The 20,828-nt window shown below is 36.4% G+C and overlaps 1 protein-coding gene across 1 annotated transcript in view; it reads right to left on the bottom strand.

Moving 5' to 3' along the window:
• The window catches only part of macrod1 (mono-ADP ribosylhydrolase 1), a 148,427-nt gene that overhangs the window by 12,875 nt on the left and 114,724 nt on the right, over positions 1–20,828 (bottom strand). Inside the window, exons 6-7 of the mRNA XM_024283787.2 lie at positions 5,703–5,824; positions 399–429 (exon numbers count right to left, since the gene is read on the bottom strand). Of these exons, the coding sequence (XP_024139555.1) occupies positions 399–429; positions 5,703–5,824 (153 nt within the window). The remainder of the gene's footprint in view (positions 1–398; positions 430–5,702; positions 5,825–20,828) is intronic.

Genomic DNA, 20,828 nt, shown 5'->3' with positions numbered 1-20,828 from the left:
ATCAAATGATAAATATGTGAAGTGGTGATCATGACAAACATCTGCATTTTGGTCTTCAAATCACCATCAGCCGCTCTAGGGTGTGTTTGAGCACAATCTGTTACCCGATTTCTTTTTACTGGTGTGGGGGGGATTACACTCAATCTGACACAATCTCTAACCTAATCTAGTTTAATCTGTTGGTCACAATCCAAAGCATTAATCTGAGGAAAAAAACCTCTGGAGGAGAAAATGTGATGAATGACATCACTTTGGTTTAAATAGTGTCACTGGCAACGGGCGTGCTGCTGAGAACACAAACCAGCTCGCGGTTAATTCAAGCACAGTCAGAGAAAATCTGCACAGCGGGTAAAACAATATGTATTTGCTGTGGTTAGATAAGAAAACACAACACTCACCATAAATCCCAGTGGAGATGCAAGGGAAAGCCTGTAGAGTGGAGATGACAAAGTGGTTGGAGCTTGCTGCTGATCCCATGCAGGAAGAGCAGACTAGAAGTACTTCTTTTAACCCGACTTCACTCCGTTATGTCAAACCTCAATTGTGGATAAATTATTCAAGTACCATTACTTTTTTCTTAATTTATTTTTTTAATTTAAAAGTCTCTTTTAAATTGGTGTAATTTTCTCTTTTTGGTGAGATTTTTATATATCAAAGAAATATTTAGGGAAAAAAATATTAAAAAGAGCTATAGAAACTTTGAAACTTTTTGCATGTTTCAGCTCAAATCCATCTTTTTTCAGGGCATTATTTTACTCTTAGAGCACTTTATTCTAACGTAACAAGACCCTCCCTCAAAAAAACAAACAAACAAAAAAAAAACTTAAGGAATTATATATATATATATTTATTTATTTTAAATATTACAGTTAAAGACACTTTCCTAGCATTCTTACTTTATGTAGTATTCTTTAGAAAACGTTCAAACATTTACTCCGCTATATTTAAAATGATCAAAAACGTGTGTTTTTGACCCATTTCTTTACAACAAATTTCTGGGAAAAGCAATCAAGTAGTTATGGAAAGGTCTGAAAACATATTTTAGAGTTATTTTAAAGATACCAATTGTTAATTAATAATTTTGTGTATAGTTATTAGATTTTAAGAAGAAAAAATTTCCTCTCTTTGTATTTCATTGAAACCAGCAATCAATGTGTTTTAAACCTCTCTGTGGTGTTTATATGTAACGTGTATTAGAGAAGAAGGCCACTGACTAAACACTAAGATATAACATCTCAGCTCTGGAGTCTATATGTGATAATAATCCATACAGTACATCGTTACAATGAATCGCTTCTTATGCTTATTTCACATTATATGTTATTTATATTATTTATGTAATGTCTTTTGCTCAAACATTTTTTAAATATATTTTCACTTTCCCAAATTGACTGATTTGCAGTTTATTTCAATAACAATGTTTCATTTCTGTGGGATGAATTTTCTCTGTTGTGTGAGTTAATGCCTTCGTCACATGGATTCACCTGTACAGGTGCGGCGGGTTCTGGGGTTGCCTGAGGCCATGGTGGGTTGTAGAGAGGAGCGGCTGGAACACAGGTGTGTCCTGCAGTTCCCTTGAGGCTTGTGCAGCCATCTTAAGGGACACCATGACAACGGAACACAGGATTGGCGTGCGTGCCGCAGGTGTATTGGGAAGTATTTGTAAGAAAAATGTGTTATATGCACTTACGACAAATTAGTAATGCTGTTGTATGCGTCTAGTCTTTAGTGAGGTGCGCATCTGTATGATTGAGTGGTCTACGACCTTGATAATTTGTGTGGACCCACTGCATACTATAGTTGGTCCATTTTTTTGCCCCCAGACAGCCTGTGTCCACCCATGAGGGCAGTTGTGACTAAGGCGTTAACTTGACTCTTGCACTGGAGCAAAATGCTGCTTGTGTGTGCACAAGACTCGAGAGAGTGAAGACATGTCAATACTCCATGCCTGCCTGCCCCCTTTCTGCTATTGACAGCTTATTTTATGCAACAGTTTTTAGGCTTGAGATTAGAGAAGTCAATACCTCCTCTGATAGGCCGGTTGTAAGTCAGTATTGTTGTTACCAAAGTCTGTTTTTTAATTTATCCATTTTGTGACCCAGCAATATAAACATTGTTCCAGTTCTTAACTGCAACTGAATTTGTTTTTGAAATTTAAAATAATATTTTTATATAATTATAAAAAAAAAAAAATGCAAGAAACTTAGTAACATGCAGATTAACAACCTCGATTGGCTAATAAAAATAACAATTACAGAACATGCTCAGGTTGCAATGAGACTTTAGAATTGGCCAATCAGAGGGAATATTGACTTTCTGCCGTCTGTTAAAAACGTCTTCTAAAAACTGCTTTGTTTAAAATATGCTGAGGAGAGCACCTTAGCAAAGGACAGCACAAAGCACTGGGGCGTATTTATGCTCTTACAAGCTCGATTTTCTGCAGCAGCGCACAGTTTACGCTTACATAGAACCATTCTGCACTCATATGAACTCATTTTCACAAGGAAGACGACAGGTCTAGTCTGATCCGAGAGTCTAGATAGCACTAGAGTTATTACTGAGTTAAGAAATTTACATTAAAAGTTGAATTTATTTGGTTGTAAGAAACACTTTTGATATAATTAGTGATAAACGGAATCCTCCATTAAAAAAATTGATGAATTAATTGCACAAAAGTTTTTACTCATAAAAGCTCACTATTTTATGGAATTTTATGAACTGATATTAAGACTTTATGTAAGACTTATTATAAATGTGTCATCTTGTTTGGTGCAGTGTGATTCACGTGTTGTTCCTCTTTCCCACTACCCTCCAGGGGAGCGGGAGAAATTTCAGATACCTGGTGGATCATCGGTGCTCCTGTTCTTGGCTGTGGACCTCACCCCCACATGTCCCCCAGTCCTATCTGGCTGAACTCTATTCAAATACGTAGTTAGCTAATTCCTCCTTAACTGGTAAATCCCCTGTCCATTCTGGGATAGGATCTCTCCTTTATGTGGACATCCCTAATGTTTCCTCTTTTTTTCCTAAATCAGGTTATTTAGGAGTTTTTCCTCACTGGGAAGGAGGGTCTAAGGGAAAGATAACCAGTTTTATTTAGCCTGTTTAGTTTTTAGCTATTGTTTATATTTTATCACTGACCTTCTACTTTACTTTCTACCTTCTACAAAATGACTGGCGTGAAGCCCAATGAGGCAATTCTTTTATGATATTGGGGTATATTATCAAAATTAAATTTAATCTTTTTTCCACCTATATATTGCTTATAGGCCTGATGTGCCAATCGTACCTAAATCACTCGACACAAAAACATTTTAAAGATCGCAACAACAATTAAAAAAGCAAAAAAAAATCCATGTTTCACTTTTTAATGTTTTATCATAAAATTGTGTTTTAGCTTCTGGAATTTTGTTTAGATTTCTAAACTGCAATCTTGGTCTTTTTATTATTTGTTGTGCCTTTATAATTGTCGACGTGATCTTTAAAATCTTTTTACATGAAGCGATTTGTTTCTTTTGTGTGTTGTAGGCAGCAGTAACATGAGGACTTCTTCTGTTCTCAGTGGGTTCTTCAGACTCAGAATGCTCTCATGCGCTGCTGTCAGAAATGCCAAGTTGATAATGGCCATTAGAAGATAATTATGAACTTGATGACAATCCGTCTGTCAACGATGCCTTTCATTAAACTGATGCAGGGATTTCAAGTTTGTGCGACATTTCAACATTTGCTTTATGAAAACTGGGAATATGTGTCATTTAGAATTATGACAATTTTCACATTTCAAGCTGGATTACAGATAAAAAAAAAAAAAAAAACGCCACAGAGACTCTGACATACTATTGGCAATAGAACAAAAACAGGCGGCTGTTGTACGTCAACACTGACAAAAATAATAATTTCAGTTCTTTGTTAAAGCAGGTGATTATTTATTACCTGTTTTTTGGTTATTCAATAATCATCAATAATAATTTTTACTATCTTGCAGCTGAAAATGTTCAAAAACATCAACAAATGCACACTATTGTAGTATTTATTGCATTGTGAAATTATATTGAGAAATTCTAACGTTCTTAAACGTGTAAAGTAATATGCCAGGTAAGGTTTTGGATTAATATCTGATTATCTTCTCCAAAAAATGTGAGTATTTTGTCCTCAAATGGCTAAAACGTGACTGATCATAAAAATATAAATGGTGTCACAGTGGTTCAGCTTAGAAGACATAGTTGTTTTTTTTTTTTTTAATACAGTTTAATATTTTCAAAGACCGTCAGTTAAAAGTGGTTAGTGGTGATGATCACAGCTGTTTATTCTGACAAAATATTGGAAGTGCAAAAAAGCCTGCAGCCTGCAGCTCATGGTGGCTGCTTTTCACTAACAAATACTCGCGTTCTGACAGTTCAGTGATTTTAAATGACAGCTGCTGTTTGAAGTACTTTGAAATCTATTTCCCTGGGAATGCAAGATGTGGACCATGAACTGCAACTCCCTCTGTTTGAATCCTTTTTATTAAATCTCTCAGCTGTCAACTTCGCAGCGTAATACATGTATGAAAACTCTCCCACTGAGTTTTTTTTAACCATCAAATAGACAGCAGAGTAATTTCATATTTAGAAAAAAAATATTATTAGCAGAGTCTTTCAATAATAACACATCTATTATAAATATCTCTAAGCTTTTAAGCATCGACAAATGAGAATCCTCTTTATTCTGAGGCAGGGGGAGCTCTGCTTTTGCAGTAAAATCACACACTTTGGACGCGAGTGGAATAAAGCCAAAGGTAAATTAAAGGTTGAATCAACCAGATCTCATTACAAACAGCACCCCTGTTAGCCGTGTGTGTGTGTGCATCTCTGCTCCTGATTGAACACTCAGGGCAATTTTCAGCTCAGTGAAAGTAGACCACACCACAAATGATAAACACCACTAAGCTGAGATGAGTTGTAAAACGTAGATGCATTAAACGGTTTAAAATCGGAGGGGGGGATCTGCATTATGCAAATGTGCAGGATTGCAACTTTAAGTCAATAAGATCCATGGCTGGCACAGTCCCGGAGCAACCACCCATTCTGATGCGAGTCAAGCCGCCAGAAAACTTGAAATTTGGCAGATCCTCAACCTGCTGTCAAATACAGGAGCATGGGCAGATGCCAGGATGCTCCCCCACCACCACCACCAGCCTTTAGCTCTGTTCATTTAACCTGCATGCTGAGCTCTAACATGCAGCGAAGGAAAGTGTGACTCACAAGCCCCTCGAGGCTGGAGATAAACATGTGACTTGCAATTTGAAGATGTGTAGAAGTCTGCACAAACTCAGGCAAATGATGCATTCGCTTTTACTCTTCAGAACTGAACTTAATTCAGTTTTTGTGCAACTCTGTCATTATTTCCACGTGGATTATTTATTTATTTATTTTTTTGTGAAACATCAAAGGTGTTTTTAAAAATCCTGCCGCAATGCCACCTGTTTTTACTCCTTCTCTTTATATTTTTGCATAAATGTTGATCCATTTTTAGTGTGTCTTATTTTAAATCTGTGACTACAGAATCTCTCCACACTGCCCCTTTCAGGACTGTTTTTTTCTTTTAATTTGTCTATTTTAACCTGACCTGTGAAACACTGGTGTCCCTCCCCTTCATATCTCCCTGTGTTATTCCCCACAGGTCTCATCGACCCTTCAGGCTCGTCTCAGCCTCCCTCTCACCACCGAGCGTGCCGCCTTTTCCGTGGCAGTCTGCAGGCTGTTCTTGTAGCATGACCTAAGAGCTCTCCTCTCCTCCTCTCCAACTCCTCCTTGTGCGATTGGTCCCACAGTATGAATCACATCTGTGAAAACAAAAAAAGAAAAACTAATATTATAAAACAACAATCTCATTTAAACCTCACAGTACACGGTACAGTTGTTGTAGTCTTTACAATAAGACTACATTTTGACAATTCCAGCAGACTGTTTATTTCCATGCAGGCAGAACAAGTCACTCCAGATAGTTTCTATCATCTAATAATTTTCTACATACAGGCTTTAGTCCTGGCTCACCAAGCAACAACAAATGTCCTGAGGGTTTCTACTCTTCTGTCAGATATTTAGGCGAAATTTGGCAGCTATAAGGCTGGGGGAAAAGAAAATGAGCATCGGAGAGGGTGATGTACTGAATTTAAGATAAAAATATATGTAAAATATAAATAAAATCAATATTTACATTACATTTGATTTGCATCTTTGAAATGAAGATATTTAATTATTTACAACATTCATTGATTTTGCTTCATTTGATGGCATTTCTCATATCTTTGAGTCTCTATTTTACGTTTTAGAACAAGTAATAACAATTTAAAAATGCACCAAATGAGTAAGTCCCTTTTGGTTTTAGTTCTATCATATTTGATACACACATTTCTGAGACCCCTATCTCATTAGCATGATCCAAACTTTCCTTAAAAACCCATCGTATATAACTTGGTCCATGTTACTGTCCTGTAATGCATCGTCATTCCACTAGGGGCAGTAAAAGGTCTTTCTCTACTTCAAAATGGCTGCCTCCATGAAATCTCAAAAATACCTTTGGTGGGAAAAAGTTTTCTAATTTTCCAAACTTTATGATGAGAATAAATGAAGTATTTTTTATTATTTTTTTTAAATATTACTTGCTGAATTGAAATAATGGTAAAATGAGTTGATAATGACTTTTTTTTTATCATACAGTTAAAACATGTTAAAAATGCATCCATCTAATTGAAGACAGTGGGTAAATACGCTGCTTTTTACTAAACACTGATGACAATATTTTGGCATCTTAAACTAATATCATGAGAAAACACTTAACAAATACCCCAACGGATCACAAATGATACTATCCCTTATGAAAAAATTATATTGCAAAGATTTTTTTGTGAATTTCATCAAAAACGTTTAAAAACATCTTAATTAAGAAATAAACTTTCTTTTCCAATTCTGTAACACTGTTTTGTTCTTGTAACAAATAATAATCTTTGATTTGTAAAACATTCGTATCTAAAGAAAATAAATGATCAAATTACAAAAATATTCATGTTAGAGTTTCCACTCATCTTCATCTTTACTGAGTCAGTCAGTTTAGAGATAAGATACAAACTTTTGAACACCATATACTGTACTCCAACTTGATTTTTTTCACTTTTTTACCTTTAATTACTTGTCATTATGTTTTATTTTTCAGTCTTTCATCATCATTTCTTTCCACAAAATGTAATCTGACTTATATATGACCACCTATGTACTTTAAATTATGGTATTTGAAGACAATTTCATCTGCTTTTACTTTTGATTTTAATGCCAATAAAAAACCTAAATCCACCTAGAAACCCTTTGGGCAAACATTTCTTCTGTATTTATTGTTGAATGAGAACAACAGCACCTTATAACAAAGCAGAAAAGTGAGAGGAAACAGGAAAATCTATGTCACAAAACATAACGAATGATGAGCCGCTTTAAAAATCTCTGACATTTTATTTTCTTTGTCTTCTCACTTTTCAGCAATATCATCTTCGATTACTCCTCAATGCTTTGCACTGGATTGTTGGAGGCAGAAAAAATTGACATTTTGCACTTTGTTATGAACACTTATTGACAGCTTTGTATCCTGTTACATTTCTGAGAACAGTATTTGAATTGGACAAAATGATTAAGTAAAGGGTGAACGGATTTAGGGGTGTGGGGGTGAGCACGACAGAAAAAAAGAGCTGAGTGAAGAACAGAGAGGGCTGCTGTTGAGATGAGGAATACCAGCCTCAACACATGCACACAAACACCAGAGCAGATTCTGATGAAAACCAGCGTGCTGCTCTCAGCGTGACTCCCGCCGCTGTCGTAAGCCCTAGCTTGACTACCGCTCATGAAACACACGCCCACACAAAGGAATAAAGGCACAAAGAGCCTTTTTTCCCTTCTCTTAAAGTTTTTCATGCCGGGGGATGAAATCGTTCAAGCTTTTGACCGCAGATCAACACCAGCACTGCTGTTAGTTTTCCTGGTCTCATTAAAGATAACTTTATTTCATTTGGACACAACTGGATTGTGGCCAGTTTGTCCTGACCCTTAGGATGAGAGAAACTGTTCTCCTCAGTGTGAGAAATAGAAGAAATGAACATTTTTGGAGTTCACAGAAAACATCAAGCTAATAATACAGTATTTAACTTTGACGTAAGTAAAGTTTTATTATCTGGATGAACTGCCAATCATTAGGATTCACACTGGTTTCCTAGCTTGATAAAGTTAGAAGTCTGAGTTTTGCTAATTTTTATGAAAATTATTACTCTGCTAACATTGTCTCTGCACATCAAATTTAAATATAATTCAATAAAGTTTTAATCAAAAGATTGAGGTAATGAAGCAAAGCCTCGTTCGACATGCACTCTGCTACAAATATCTGAATTAGTCCATCCTCTTTACTACTTTGCACAAACACTTAGGGTTTTTTTGAATAATGTGCAGTTAACTGAAGCATCTGTCAGACTTCCTTACCATACAGGAAAAAAGTCCCCCTATTCTGTCCAAGTTTTTAGCCACAACCACTTCAGAGAAATAACATAAATTGTCCCCAAAATATTCCAGGTCATGGTAAAGATAAACATTTATCGTCTTAAAAAGGTCATCGAAGTTTGTAAAAACACTACAACCAGCAGCTGCTGACACACCATGTGGCTTAACACAGATGAGATTCTATATCCATTCATCCTCTTAACCTGCTTATCCCTTTTGGGGTTGCTGGAGCCTGTCCCGGTTGCTCTCGGGTGAAGGCGGGGTACACCCTAGACATGTCGCCAGTCTTATTTCTAAGTTTTAGCAAAATAAATAATTTAATTAAACGTAATATCTCCCTGAGAGTGTGAGGATATTTCATTTTATTGAGTCTTGCAAGTTAGAATATCCCGATGATGTTCAAGCAAAACCTTTTTACCACTAGTGAGTTCTCAGAAACGCTACATTCACACCGCCTATGGAAACACGGCTTCTAGGGACCACTGTCAATGGAAGGTCTATGTAAACGCTTTTTACAGGCTTTTACGTTCAAAACTCTCAAGTTCATGCATAGCTACTGACATTTTTAAAACTCTTTTTGGGCTATAGGTACAAAACACACAGCCAGTAATTAAACACACATCTAACCAGGTCAAACTTTGACCAACCAGGGTCTCGGATCTAGTAGTATGGATTGCGTTCCTTTTAACTCACAGAACTTTTTGAAAACTGACTATGAAGAAGAAGTTACACTTTGAGTGTTGCCAGAATCGTACGACATCAAGTCTTTCGTTCATTGGGATAGAGCTGTGAAAGAAAAAGCCTAGAGCCAAATACATGAGCTTTGCACCGCTTTGATATTTTGCACCAATCGTCTTCCAACTAGTTTGGGGTAGTGACAGTCCAGTGTGAGCACCAAGGGCAAAATGTGTGTTTAGTGCGTCCTTGAATGCACATCAAATACACCGTGTGAATGTAGCTTACTGACTCTTTTTTTCCCCGTGATTTAATTAAATTAAGCAAAGTGATGCATGTTTATGCCATCAAAGAAGCAAAGGCCTGTTGTCTCAGCTTAGTCACATATCAGCATTGTCGATGAGCCTTACCCCAAGTGTTCTAACTCAGGAAAATAAACCATGAAAGGAAAAAAAAACAAGAGAGCGAAGACACTTTTGGAAACTTAATTCAAGTATCAATGCAACTGAGAGAGCTGCAATGCAAATGTTTTTTTTGTTGTAAAGTTCAAGCAAATTACATGTGAGACCTTATTGTTAAATATACTACTGCTAAATGTGTACAAGTTGTGCAGATACAGAAAAAATTCTGAAAGAGGCTCATGTAAATGTCTCACTTTTCATAGGATTCTGTGAGCATTTATACAGTTCGTTGCCACCTTTGTTGCAAAGTCCGTTAGTTATTTTCTTCTCCTTCCTCACACACCAGCTTAAGCTGAGATTCAAACGTTCAGGTTGTATGTTTATAGTTCAATTTTGTGTTGTTGCTTGTAAATCTACTTCAATATTACATTTACTGTTATTTGTAAAAACTATAATTAAAAAAGAAATCAAATATTTGACATTTGAATGTTAAAACAGGTTTAATATGAACCCTCATTTGGATTTGGTCCAAAAGACGACAGCAAGCAGTAAAAGAATGAGGTGAAATTCACGTTCTCTTGTCAAATTAAGTTTCACTTAAACAATCTAGAGAAGAGAAAACAATATGGATTCTTCTTGTTGTCTGCAAAACTCCAGTGAAACCACTGAAGTGATGTGCTGTATACCAGATTTTACACTCACCCAGCAGTCACAGCAGCACGTCTCACAGCTCTGACGCACACACAAAGAAATCGATTTAAACTTCCATTTGACACATGTTCTTTCTGTGTTACAGACTCCTGCTAAACTAACACATTTCTCCGATATGGACTTTTTTTTTGTTCTTTGCTCCTTGCAGCCTAAAAAAAGACACAGGTTCTTTTAAAGAGGAATTCAACAACAAATGTGATCAACGGTCATTATTGAGGCAAATACATTCCCAATTATGTATTTTATCTCCCAACTCTCCTATTGTGGAACTATGGCTTTATGAAGGAAATATGTGAGCAACTGAAGTCAGGCTGACAAACAGACAGCAGGCGCTTCAGTGAATCCTTTGCCAGTGGCAAGCAATACCTCCATACAGAGAGTCTGTTGCTATGGTGACGTTGATCACTGCCTGCAGGAGAAAAATATGCATCCATCTAAGGCGTATTTTATTTCCTGATGTTCAAACCATGGCGGTTGCTCACATTCATAAAACCATGTTTTATTAACTAATAAAAATCACACATATACACTTGCTGATTTTTTTGTTATTTAAACTTCAGCACAAAAAGATCTCCATGCTCTTCTCCAATTTCATTTTTTCCCTTTTTTGTAAAACAGATAAAGTCAAAACTTTGTGGCCATGTAGCCAAAACAATCTCAATGTTTTTTGTTTCCTTGTATTTCTATGAACTCTTTAAAACTGGAGTTTAGATCCACTCAACTACTGTACCTTTTCAAACATTTTTGCAGAATAAACGTGATTCCAGCACATTCTGGAGCGTAGAAAAGCAGCTTTGTGCTGATGAGCAGCACTTTAGAGTAGTTAAGTGTTGACATAGTCAGCATAAATCAGTCTGAGAAAAGCAACACCTTTGGTTAGTAATGTGTTGCATATCGGTGCAAAGCTGATATAAAAGTTGCTTTTCTCTACCTCAAAATTTGCTGATTGATGTTGATCGTAAAGGGTCGTAGAGTTATGGCATGTCACAGAGTGTTATTTAGGTGTTTCCAGCACCCGAGTCATCTTTGCATTGTGCCATTTTCACAACTTCCTTTATGTTTAGTTTTGCATATTTCTGTGTTTTCTTAGTGGTTCTGCATATCGTCATTTTCTTTTAATGCTAATGCTAGCATTAACTGTGGTGCCTCGTCCTTTGTACCTCAGATAGTTTGTGATACTCCAATGCTTGCTCTTTTTGACTTGTGTTTTCTGGAAGTTTTAAGCGTTTCTATTCTACCATCAGTTATAGAAGCATGTCTTGTACTTCCTTTTGTCTTTTAAATCTTTTCTTGTTTTCTTAGTACGTGGGGTTTCTTTGCCTGGTACATCCATGAATATTATGTCAGAATTCGATGAGTCATCTGACACATCCATGAATATTGCGTAATCCTTTTCTGAGTCATCTCATTGTTTTCCTGGCACATCAATGTTTTTCAGTTCAGAATAAAAGCAGACGAAACGTGAAATGAAGTAAGTGAGGTATTTCAGGAAATACTGATATCTTCTGCCATTTCACATTCTCTCCTTCATGTAGAATAAAGAAGCATTTCACACACAGATACATTATTTTTGCAACAATTCTTTTTTTATAGCTACAAAATAGTTTTAGAGACCCACATGTTTGGTCACAGTGCTGCATTGCTGTGATTAAGCGTAAAAAAGTTCAACCGGTTGAACTCTCAGCGCCTGATTAGTGAACGGCCGTTTTGTACATAGAGCCCCCAAAAAAACTTAAAAACTTGCGTACCGACATGCAATCGGACGCGAAAGCCCAAAATTCTAGTCTATATGTGTTTGCAAAGACTTCTCATTGAAAGTGGCCACTTAAAAGCTGATGAGACAGGCGTGTACACACCTTGACACACCTGTATGGTTGAAGAACACACCTGCATAGCGGCAGTTGTAAATGTCTGAGTAAAACTGGATCTACTCAAATTAAAATTATATTTGAGGGGTTTTAAGATGTTCTTATAGCATTTTCCTCATTATGGGAGACATACAAAGAAATTGAAGATACACAGGGAGAACATGCAAACTCCACAATGAAAGGCTGGACTTGAACTAGAGCCTTTGAGATAACAGGACTAAAAACCACACAACCTGCAAGTATTCTTCTAGTGTGTAATTGTTTTATTTGACTGTTGACAGGGTGGCCAGTTATTGTCTCTTTACCAAACCTGCAATAAGACTACTTTAAATTGACGAAGCTTGATGGCGAGCTTTTGAAAGTAGAAAAGAAAAAAGATAAAATGAATCGTAATGTAACAGCACTTGTGTTTTTTGTGCAGCTGACAGCTTGTTTCCTGTTACATTCCTAACATCAAAAGTGATGAACCAAAAGGAGAGTTCAGATATTTCTAGTGTTTGTATCACCCACAGAAGACAGCAGGGTTTTATACCAGGAAAAAATACCTACTGCTGCAGCAAATTACACTTTGACACTAGCCGATGAAGCAGAGCTTTGAAAATGAGGTCTGAAGAACCAAAACAATAATTTCATGATAACAATGAAGTGGCATTTTGACCATTACTATATAAACATGAATATCACACAGGTTTATTATTTTTTCTGATCTAGCATTTGCAGAAAACAATTCGTCTTTGTCACCCTCAAATCTACCAGTAAAATCCAAATCTACCTTTTTAATGTCAAATCCTCCTTTAATTTTTCCATGTATTTGTTAAGTTAATCTCTATAATCAAAAACATCTCTACATAATTGTCAGTTTATGTTTTGACTCCTTCGACCTATGACATCAGTACAATAAAGAAGTCTTGTTTGTGAAAAATGGCAACCGTACCAGAAGCACACACGAACGTCCTCCAAAGACTCAAAGCACAAATGGAACTAAAAATCTTTTTTTAGTTCAGGAATTTTTTTAATTTTGTTTGATTTTAACATTTCCTTACATCTAGAAGAATGAGGATGACTGAGGTCCCTGTGAAATCGCTTTGAGTCTCACTTTATGACCTCAGAAAGAATGTTAAGTGCTCCACTGTGAGTGTATTGATAGAGTTATTGCATATCAATATCTGCATAGGCAATCAAAGGTTGATGCACGGGGATTTTCTTCATATTTAATGGAGACTGAGATAATTATCCAGAATACTGACAGCAGATGTTTAATGAAGGCTTTCTAACATGACAAGGGAATCAGCAGTCATTTAAAAACTCACGTTTAACGTTTTTTGGAGGAGACACAGCTTTTGTGTTAGGGACAAAAATGTGCATTTTAATATGATGAGGACTTACGAGGATCTTTGCATTCTTTCATTTTATTTAAGTTCTATTTTAGCAATAAAACCTTAACAACACTTGTTATTAATTATCTGCTATAGCTAGTTAACAAACCATGAATAAACTGTTAGTTATTGAGTTATAATGACTTGTTAAATAACAGTTTGTTAAGGACTTATAAATGTAACTTAAAGATAAATACCGAACAAGCTGTTATTTAGCAAGTTCTAACAGACCTGTTTCCTATATATTTGACTTGTTAACAAGCTATAATGGTTAGTTATGATAAAGTTTTACCCATCTCCTAAATCATTTTGATCTGCATATGTAAAACTTATTTAATTAAATTCCTATTTAAAGTATATTTGCAGGATTTCTAGGACAACAAATTGACCTATAAAACTCTGATGTTTGAGATATTATAAAACTTTTTATATAAACAGTTTTGTGACTTTCAACAACTATATGATCAAATATGCTCAACAGTAATAGGTCACCACATGCAGAAAATTGACAGGAAGCTTAAAGCGCAATAAGAAATATAAAATCAATAGTAAGTTCCTGGGATATGGTGTCTGGGATCATTTAAGGCAGGGTTTTTTATTATTCACTTATTATTAAAGGTTAATGCAAAGTATATCTTAGTAAAATTATGAACTATGACAAAGTTATTGGAGCCACCATAAAAAATATTAAAACATTTACAACAATTAAGTTGTGAAATTACAAGAAAATAAGGTAGAAATTTCTCAAGAATAAAGTTGTAAATGTAACAGTAAAAAATTTAAATTTACAAGAAGAATTTCTTAAATTTATGAGAAAAAAGTTGTAATTTTACCAGAATAAAATCATGAATCTATAAGGAAAACTTTAGGAAAATAAAGTCGTCCATTTATTGGGAAAAGTTACAATTTTACAATAAAATCATAAATGTATAAAAAAAAAAAGTTGGAATTTTACAATAATTTATTTATTTATTTATTCATTTATTTGTAATTTTCCAAAAACAAAGTAATACATTTATGACAAAATAGTTGGAATTTTACTAGAATAAAGTCATGAATATATGAGGAAGTAAAGAGTTTTTTTTATATATTTAAAAGGTTTTTTGCCTCCTCCTGTACCTACTTTTTAATGTATTTTTTTAACCTGTTTTTATTTTGCAATATCCTGTATAAGTGCAATTAAATAAAATCTAAAAAATCTCAATCTAAAATATTGTTGGTGGTGTAAGTCTCTGTTCCCATATTTGCTGCCTAAATCCAGCAATGCAGCCATTTGAAGATCAACACAAAAAGACAGAAAAAAACCACATTACTGATTAAAAATAAATAAATAAATAAGTGGCATGTGTTTCTGATAAAACAGAAAAAATGTGTTACAAAAGAACTTTAAATGGACAAAAATGGACAAATCTGCAGAATGTCAAGATCATATAACTCCCAGTTTTTAAGCTTAAAAAGCTGCATGTGATGTTTATGAGGGTCATTATGAGCTCTGTCTGGTGTTTCATTTCAGTGAAAAGTTCTGATGAAAAACTCATCTGAATCCTCGGCTCATTACAGACAAAATGGTCTCAAAAACCCGGCTCCCAGAATGTTACTATTGATTTTAAGATTACTTATCGATCACTGGCCTCCTCTGTTCAACCAAACAGTGACACCACTCTGATATTCCAGCCTGCGAGGGTCCAACACCTGCTGCTTCAAAACAAATCCTTCACTCTTTTGCAACTTAATCATGCTTCCTTGCACAAATCCGTGCCCCTCATTAAACCATCTACTCTAGTTATAAATGATTTTGATGTTATGTTGCATCATTTATGAATCATCAAACTTTGATTGGTTCAGATGTTTGTTTTTATGGTGAAGAAAAAAAAGCATTCTTTAGCTAAAATTTTTGAAGAAAAGGAAACTGCTAATTTAGGAGCTTCCATGAGTATGATGATTCACTGTAGTGATTCATCACATGGAGGGCAATTTATAGAGTACGAGTAAGCAGTGGATGTCTCTTTAAATACCAGCAAAGACTAATCAGAGCATCCCAATGAGCGGAAACGCACAGCAGCTCAAACACCAACAGCGGAGCAACTTTAATTACAGTGGTCAAACTCCCAGTCATGCATGAAAGAAAAGAAAAACACAAAGAGGTACAGTGTAATTATAATCAAACAGTCTGGCATGCACTTGTTCCCCATGCGTGTTTGTGTGTGAGTTGTGCGTTTGTTTATGCTCTTAGAAATGTGTTTATTCTATGCTCAGTCTGCATTACTGTAATTCCTGAGTGGAGGCGAGTGAGCGTGCTCTGTCGGGGGCTTGTTCAACCATGCCAGTGCGAATGTAGAGGTCTGACCGCGTTCACAGCTCGACTCTGCATGTGTGTGTGTGGGGGGGGTGTTTTTGGTTCAGCAGTAGGTCACTTGATGGTCATTCATCTGCATGTCTGCAAATGTCACCTTTATTTTGGCGACAAAATACCCTCAAAAAAGTATCTACATAGTCATTAAATATAAAAGGGGATTTTAGCTAACAGGAGAGCAAACAGAGAGCTCTCAGCAATGGTAAGGGCAAGGGGGGGGGTTGTTTCTAACAAATGCCACTCACAATTACATTTCTAATGAACTCTTGCCGCTCTGCAGAAACTACTTCCCCAATCCAAATTCTTCCCTTCTCCCGACTCATCCATTTGTAAAGGCCTTTGTAGTGGAAGTGGTGTCCAAAATGTGTTGTAAGATCCCACCCTCCTAGCGGAGGGATACAAAGTCCTCCGTTGGATGGTAAACCGCGTTACACTGTGACAAGTGTTTTTCCTCACATGGGTGCGCTCTGAAGCACAGAAGTTTACATTTAAATGTAAGTGATGATTTTTTGTCGTAGCATGACCTTCTTAAAGTTATTAAATCGCTGTTGTTATGGATATTTGAGTATTTGAAGCTCTGCGCTAACGCTAGCTGACCGGCGATTATTGGTGACGTCATCAAGCAGAAGTGACGTCTGAATTCTGAGACACTCTTTTTCCGTTTGGAGAGCTAAATGAAGGGTATGGAGAAGGGAAAAATTTCGATTGAGCCTATGTTCTTGAAAACTACATGTTTTTTTTGTTTTTTGCTTTTGCTAAAAGTGGAAAAATAATTAAACACCACTGGGGACACTTTGAAAATAGATCAAAAGATGATCGGAGTGGGACTTTAATCAAGTATTTGTTGAATCAGCCGTCATCTTTTTTTCCTCGTCCATCCATTCTTCTGTTGACCACTTTTGTCACTTCTCCCTCTTCCCTGACCACCACCTCCTCCTGGATCCAGTCATAATACCTGTCCTTTCTTCGACACCTTTTCTGCTCACCTAAAGTACTTTTTATTTCCAAATTCTCGACCCCCCTCTCATCCTTTATCCTCTTTCCCCTCATATCCTTGCCGTTTCTTTCCTCTCTCCGTTAGACATTCTCCACCCCGTTCCTCCTCTCCCTCCCCTCATTCGCTCTCCTTCCGTCACCTGAGGTAGACAGTTCTGTCAGGAGTCGGCCTTATTTACCGCCTCTCTTCGCTCCTGTTTACATTATCGATCGGCAGGGTTGCTTTAGTTCCACCATACATCAACATCCACCTCCTCCTCGTCCTCCCCGTCCTCCCCCCTCCCCAACCCCAGTGCTACGGCTGCTGGCTCACATTACCCTGAAACACAGACAGAGTGGGAGAGACGGGGGAGGAAATGGAAAGCTAGCGGAGCGTGTTAGGATGTGTGAGGGATTTATGCTTGAAGGAGAGAGTGGTGCAGGAGAGTGTGTGAGTGAGCATATGAGAAGCAGTGATAAATGGATGAGTCTCCTCAAAGTGTGCATGACTGACAGTAAATGTGTGTGTCTGTTCTGTATTCAATACGCTGAAAACAAACACAGTTGCCATTTGTGTCCGCTCAAGCTCAGTATCCGGCTTCACTAACAGCAGAGGGAATTCCAGTTATTTTTATGCAAGCGCTTTCAACTTTGTGGCCAGAAACATGTCTTCACTTAAAGAGTCATTTCCACCTGTAAAAAGGCTTTTTCTCTGTAATGCTAAAACTTCATATTTAACTGGAATTCTCCAAATACTCGAAAATCTGAAAAGAAATAATGCAGGGAATGATAGAGCGCTTTCAGGAAATTGATGGTTCCATTTAGAAAATTTGTGATGGTAGGTGGACTGATGCGGACTAAATTACACACATCAGCAGATTAGGTTTTCATGTTTCAATTTTTTTTACTGTTTTCCAGTGGTTAGCGCTTAAAATGAAACACATAAACAGATCTCACCTAACATGCAGTGGAGGAGAATATTTCCCATCATACAAATGGTTAAATTAAATAACCAAACAGTCACTTTTTGAGCAACACCCTACTATATGATATGTAAAAGTATTTCACACCGCGTGAAGGTGAATGTGCTAGGAACTAATAACTGTTATTACTGATGTATTGTGTCTGAGAGTCGGAAAAGGTCAGTGCTACACTCTGATGGAAAAATTGCGACCTATTGTTGTGCACATAAGAAGTTCTTCTCGTATCTTACCTTGCACAAAACATTTTCAAGATGTCTAAATAAAAAAGCAACACGGGTTGTTTATTCTGTGTCAAGACTGCAGTTGGAGACACAAATGTCACAGATTATTTTTGAAGCAGCGGCATCTGCTAGTGTTTACTCTCCATTATGATTGTTTAAAGAATATTTAACGCCAAGATGGGGGAAATACTTTGAAAAAAAGGCTACAATTTGATTTTGTTTGGTTTGCTCTTAACCCTTTAACACCTGAGGCGTCGCCCGCAATGTTTAAACACCAAATCTTTAGCACACTGTAACTTTTTAACCATTAACACGATAATTTTAGTAGATTCTGAGGAATCTCAGAATGTTAAGAATCTGTTCAATTACATTGATTGTGTTAACAGTTAAAATACTACAGTAAATCAAAGAGCACAAACATTGAAGCTCAGGTGTTAAAGGGTTACGCTACGTTCACACCGCTCTCACCCATTCGATTTCAATAAAAAGTCTATATAAACCCACGTAAATGCGCGTTTTATTCAAAACTCTCATGTTCATGCATTTATATGCAAGTTTCTACTACTGTTTTTGGGCTCTGAGTAAAACATGTGAAGCCAATGAACGTGAATTGAAAAATAAACCAGGTTGAAATTTGGTAGTGATGTAGAGATGGCGTCCCCTTTAATTCACAAAGGTGCCAGCTGTTTGAAAATTGATCATGAAGGAGAAATGTATCATTGCAGTTTGTTTCTAGCTGGAATTCTGTGTCTTTCATAATTGGAATAGAGCTGAGAAAGAAAAAGTAAGATTCAAAAGATTTGCTCCGCTTCAACATTTTGCTACAAGCTTCTTCCAACTGTAGGTGGTGGAGATGCACTAGTATCAGGTCAGGACAGGAAAGTGTAAACACCATATGCTAAATATGTTTTTTGTGGGGCTGGGTATCTATAATAATTTCCAAAATCGACTAAATTTAATTCACCAGAACCTGGATCGATTCAATTCTGTTTTTTTTTTTTTTTTTTTTTTTTTTTTTTTTTTTTTTTTTTTTTATTATTATTATTATTATTATTAATTCAATCCACTCAATTCAATTCGATTTTGAGTTTACATGATTTACACATTTAGACACATTTGTTTAGAAATCCACTGATAATCTATATATGTTTTGAATATATTTTTTTATTAATCTTATTCAGTTCACATACTGTAAAATGTATTAGTGAAATAATGAGATTGTTAATAGCATGTAATCTTACATAGTTTCTCAAAAAGAAAAGTTCTAACAAAAATGTTCAGATCATTAACATTGGAAACATTGCTCTGCCTCTCCTGGAGGGTGTTTCAGTTTGGCCACTAGGTGGTGCTCATGCTATTGCATTACACCTTATTCCAGAAGAAGAAGAACCTATGAGTGAAAACAAATAGCTGAGAGATCCACAGGTGATTGAGTGAAAAGATCATAGGTATCTATTATGGAAGCACACATAGAGAGCATTTGTCCCCTCAAAGAGCTCTACTTTTGTACTCTATTTATGATAAAAAGATGTCCAGACAGGACAAAAAATAACATTTATAAAGGCTACAGGTTTTGAAAATTGAAAAAAAGCCTTTGATTGATATATTTACATCTTTGTATTTAACCTTTTCTCCCTGAAACTCGCAGCCCTCAACTAAAAGGCTCTTAGAAACATGCTATAATCTTAGGAGACAAAACAGTGACATAAAATGTTGAACATCCTGTCTTCTTTTTCTGTCAGCTATTCCCCTCAGGGTCAATTGCCTTCACTTAACCTGGTCTCCTGCGTTTTTCTTTTCAGGTGAATAGTATCTTTAGAATGGTTATATCCACTGCAACTATTAATTGAGCAGAAATGGAAGCTTTGGGCTTTTTTGTGTGAGTTTTGTCTGGATGCATAATAGAGCGGTCCATCATTTAAAGAAAAAAAAGAAATGACAAAAACCATTGGATCTGAGCTCTAATTAAAAACTGAAGATGATTAAAAATAGTTACTTGTAGACCTAAGAGGCTGATGTTTGAGGTAAAAATACATAAGGAAGGACATTTTTTTCACAGCTCTTTGTGGTTTTATCTTGTTTCTCTGAACTTCTTGTCAGATCAATTAGAATATGATGCTAAGAGGCTTCTTTTATCAATCTATGAAAACACAAATCTGCCTGACCTAATTACAACATGAAAGCTGGCCTCCATCAGCAGGAAGCGAGCTACTTTTTGTAAAGCATAACACTTTTGTTGTTCAGTAAGATCCTGTCATACAGCAAGGCCTTTTCATAATTTAGCAATAAAAAAGAGGCTTTCAGGCGCAGGAGAAAATGTGAGTTTCTGAGTTAAAGAAACGCTGTGAAGCTTTTTGCATGTGTCTTGCAAATTTACTGTGGACAGAGGCAGCATGAGACTGAGTGGGTTTGTGGGTGCCTCATCTTTCTTAAAGCTGGGCGTTGACCTGGCATACGGATGAAGGGAACTTGACAGAGAGCCATCCGGTAACACCCGCTTCTCTCTTTGTTCATCATTCCAACCATTTCCCCCCACCTTTTGGATCCATTCCTCCTCTTCCTCCCCCTATGGCCTCCCAACTATTCCTACCTGGGAAGCCACGAGTCGCTGCTCCTGCTTTTCATATTCAATGGCCGTCCCCGCCTCTCTCCTCCTCTGTATTCCCATCTGTCCCTCGCCTTTCTTCATCTGCCTTTTAAAGTAGGTGGCAGGAAAAAGGCTAGCCGCTCCTTTGTGAGTTCAGGCTCA

This window comes from Oryzias melastigma, linkage group LG10 (genome assembly GCF_002922805.2).
Source record: "Oryzias melastigma strain HK-1 linkage group LG10, ASM292280v2, whole genome shotgun sequence".
NCBI lineage: Eukaryota > Metazoa > Chordata > Actinopteri > Beloniformes > Adrianichthyidae > Oryzias > Oryzias melastigma.
The sequence above is the reverse complement of the archived record's forward strand: the minus strand, read 5'-3'. Positions and strand labels throughout refer to the sequence as shown.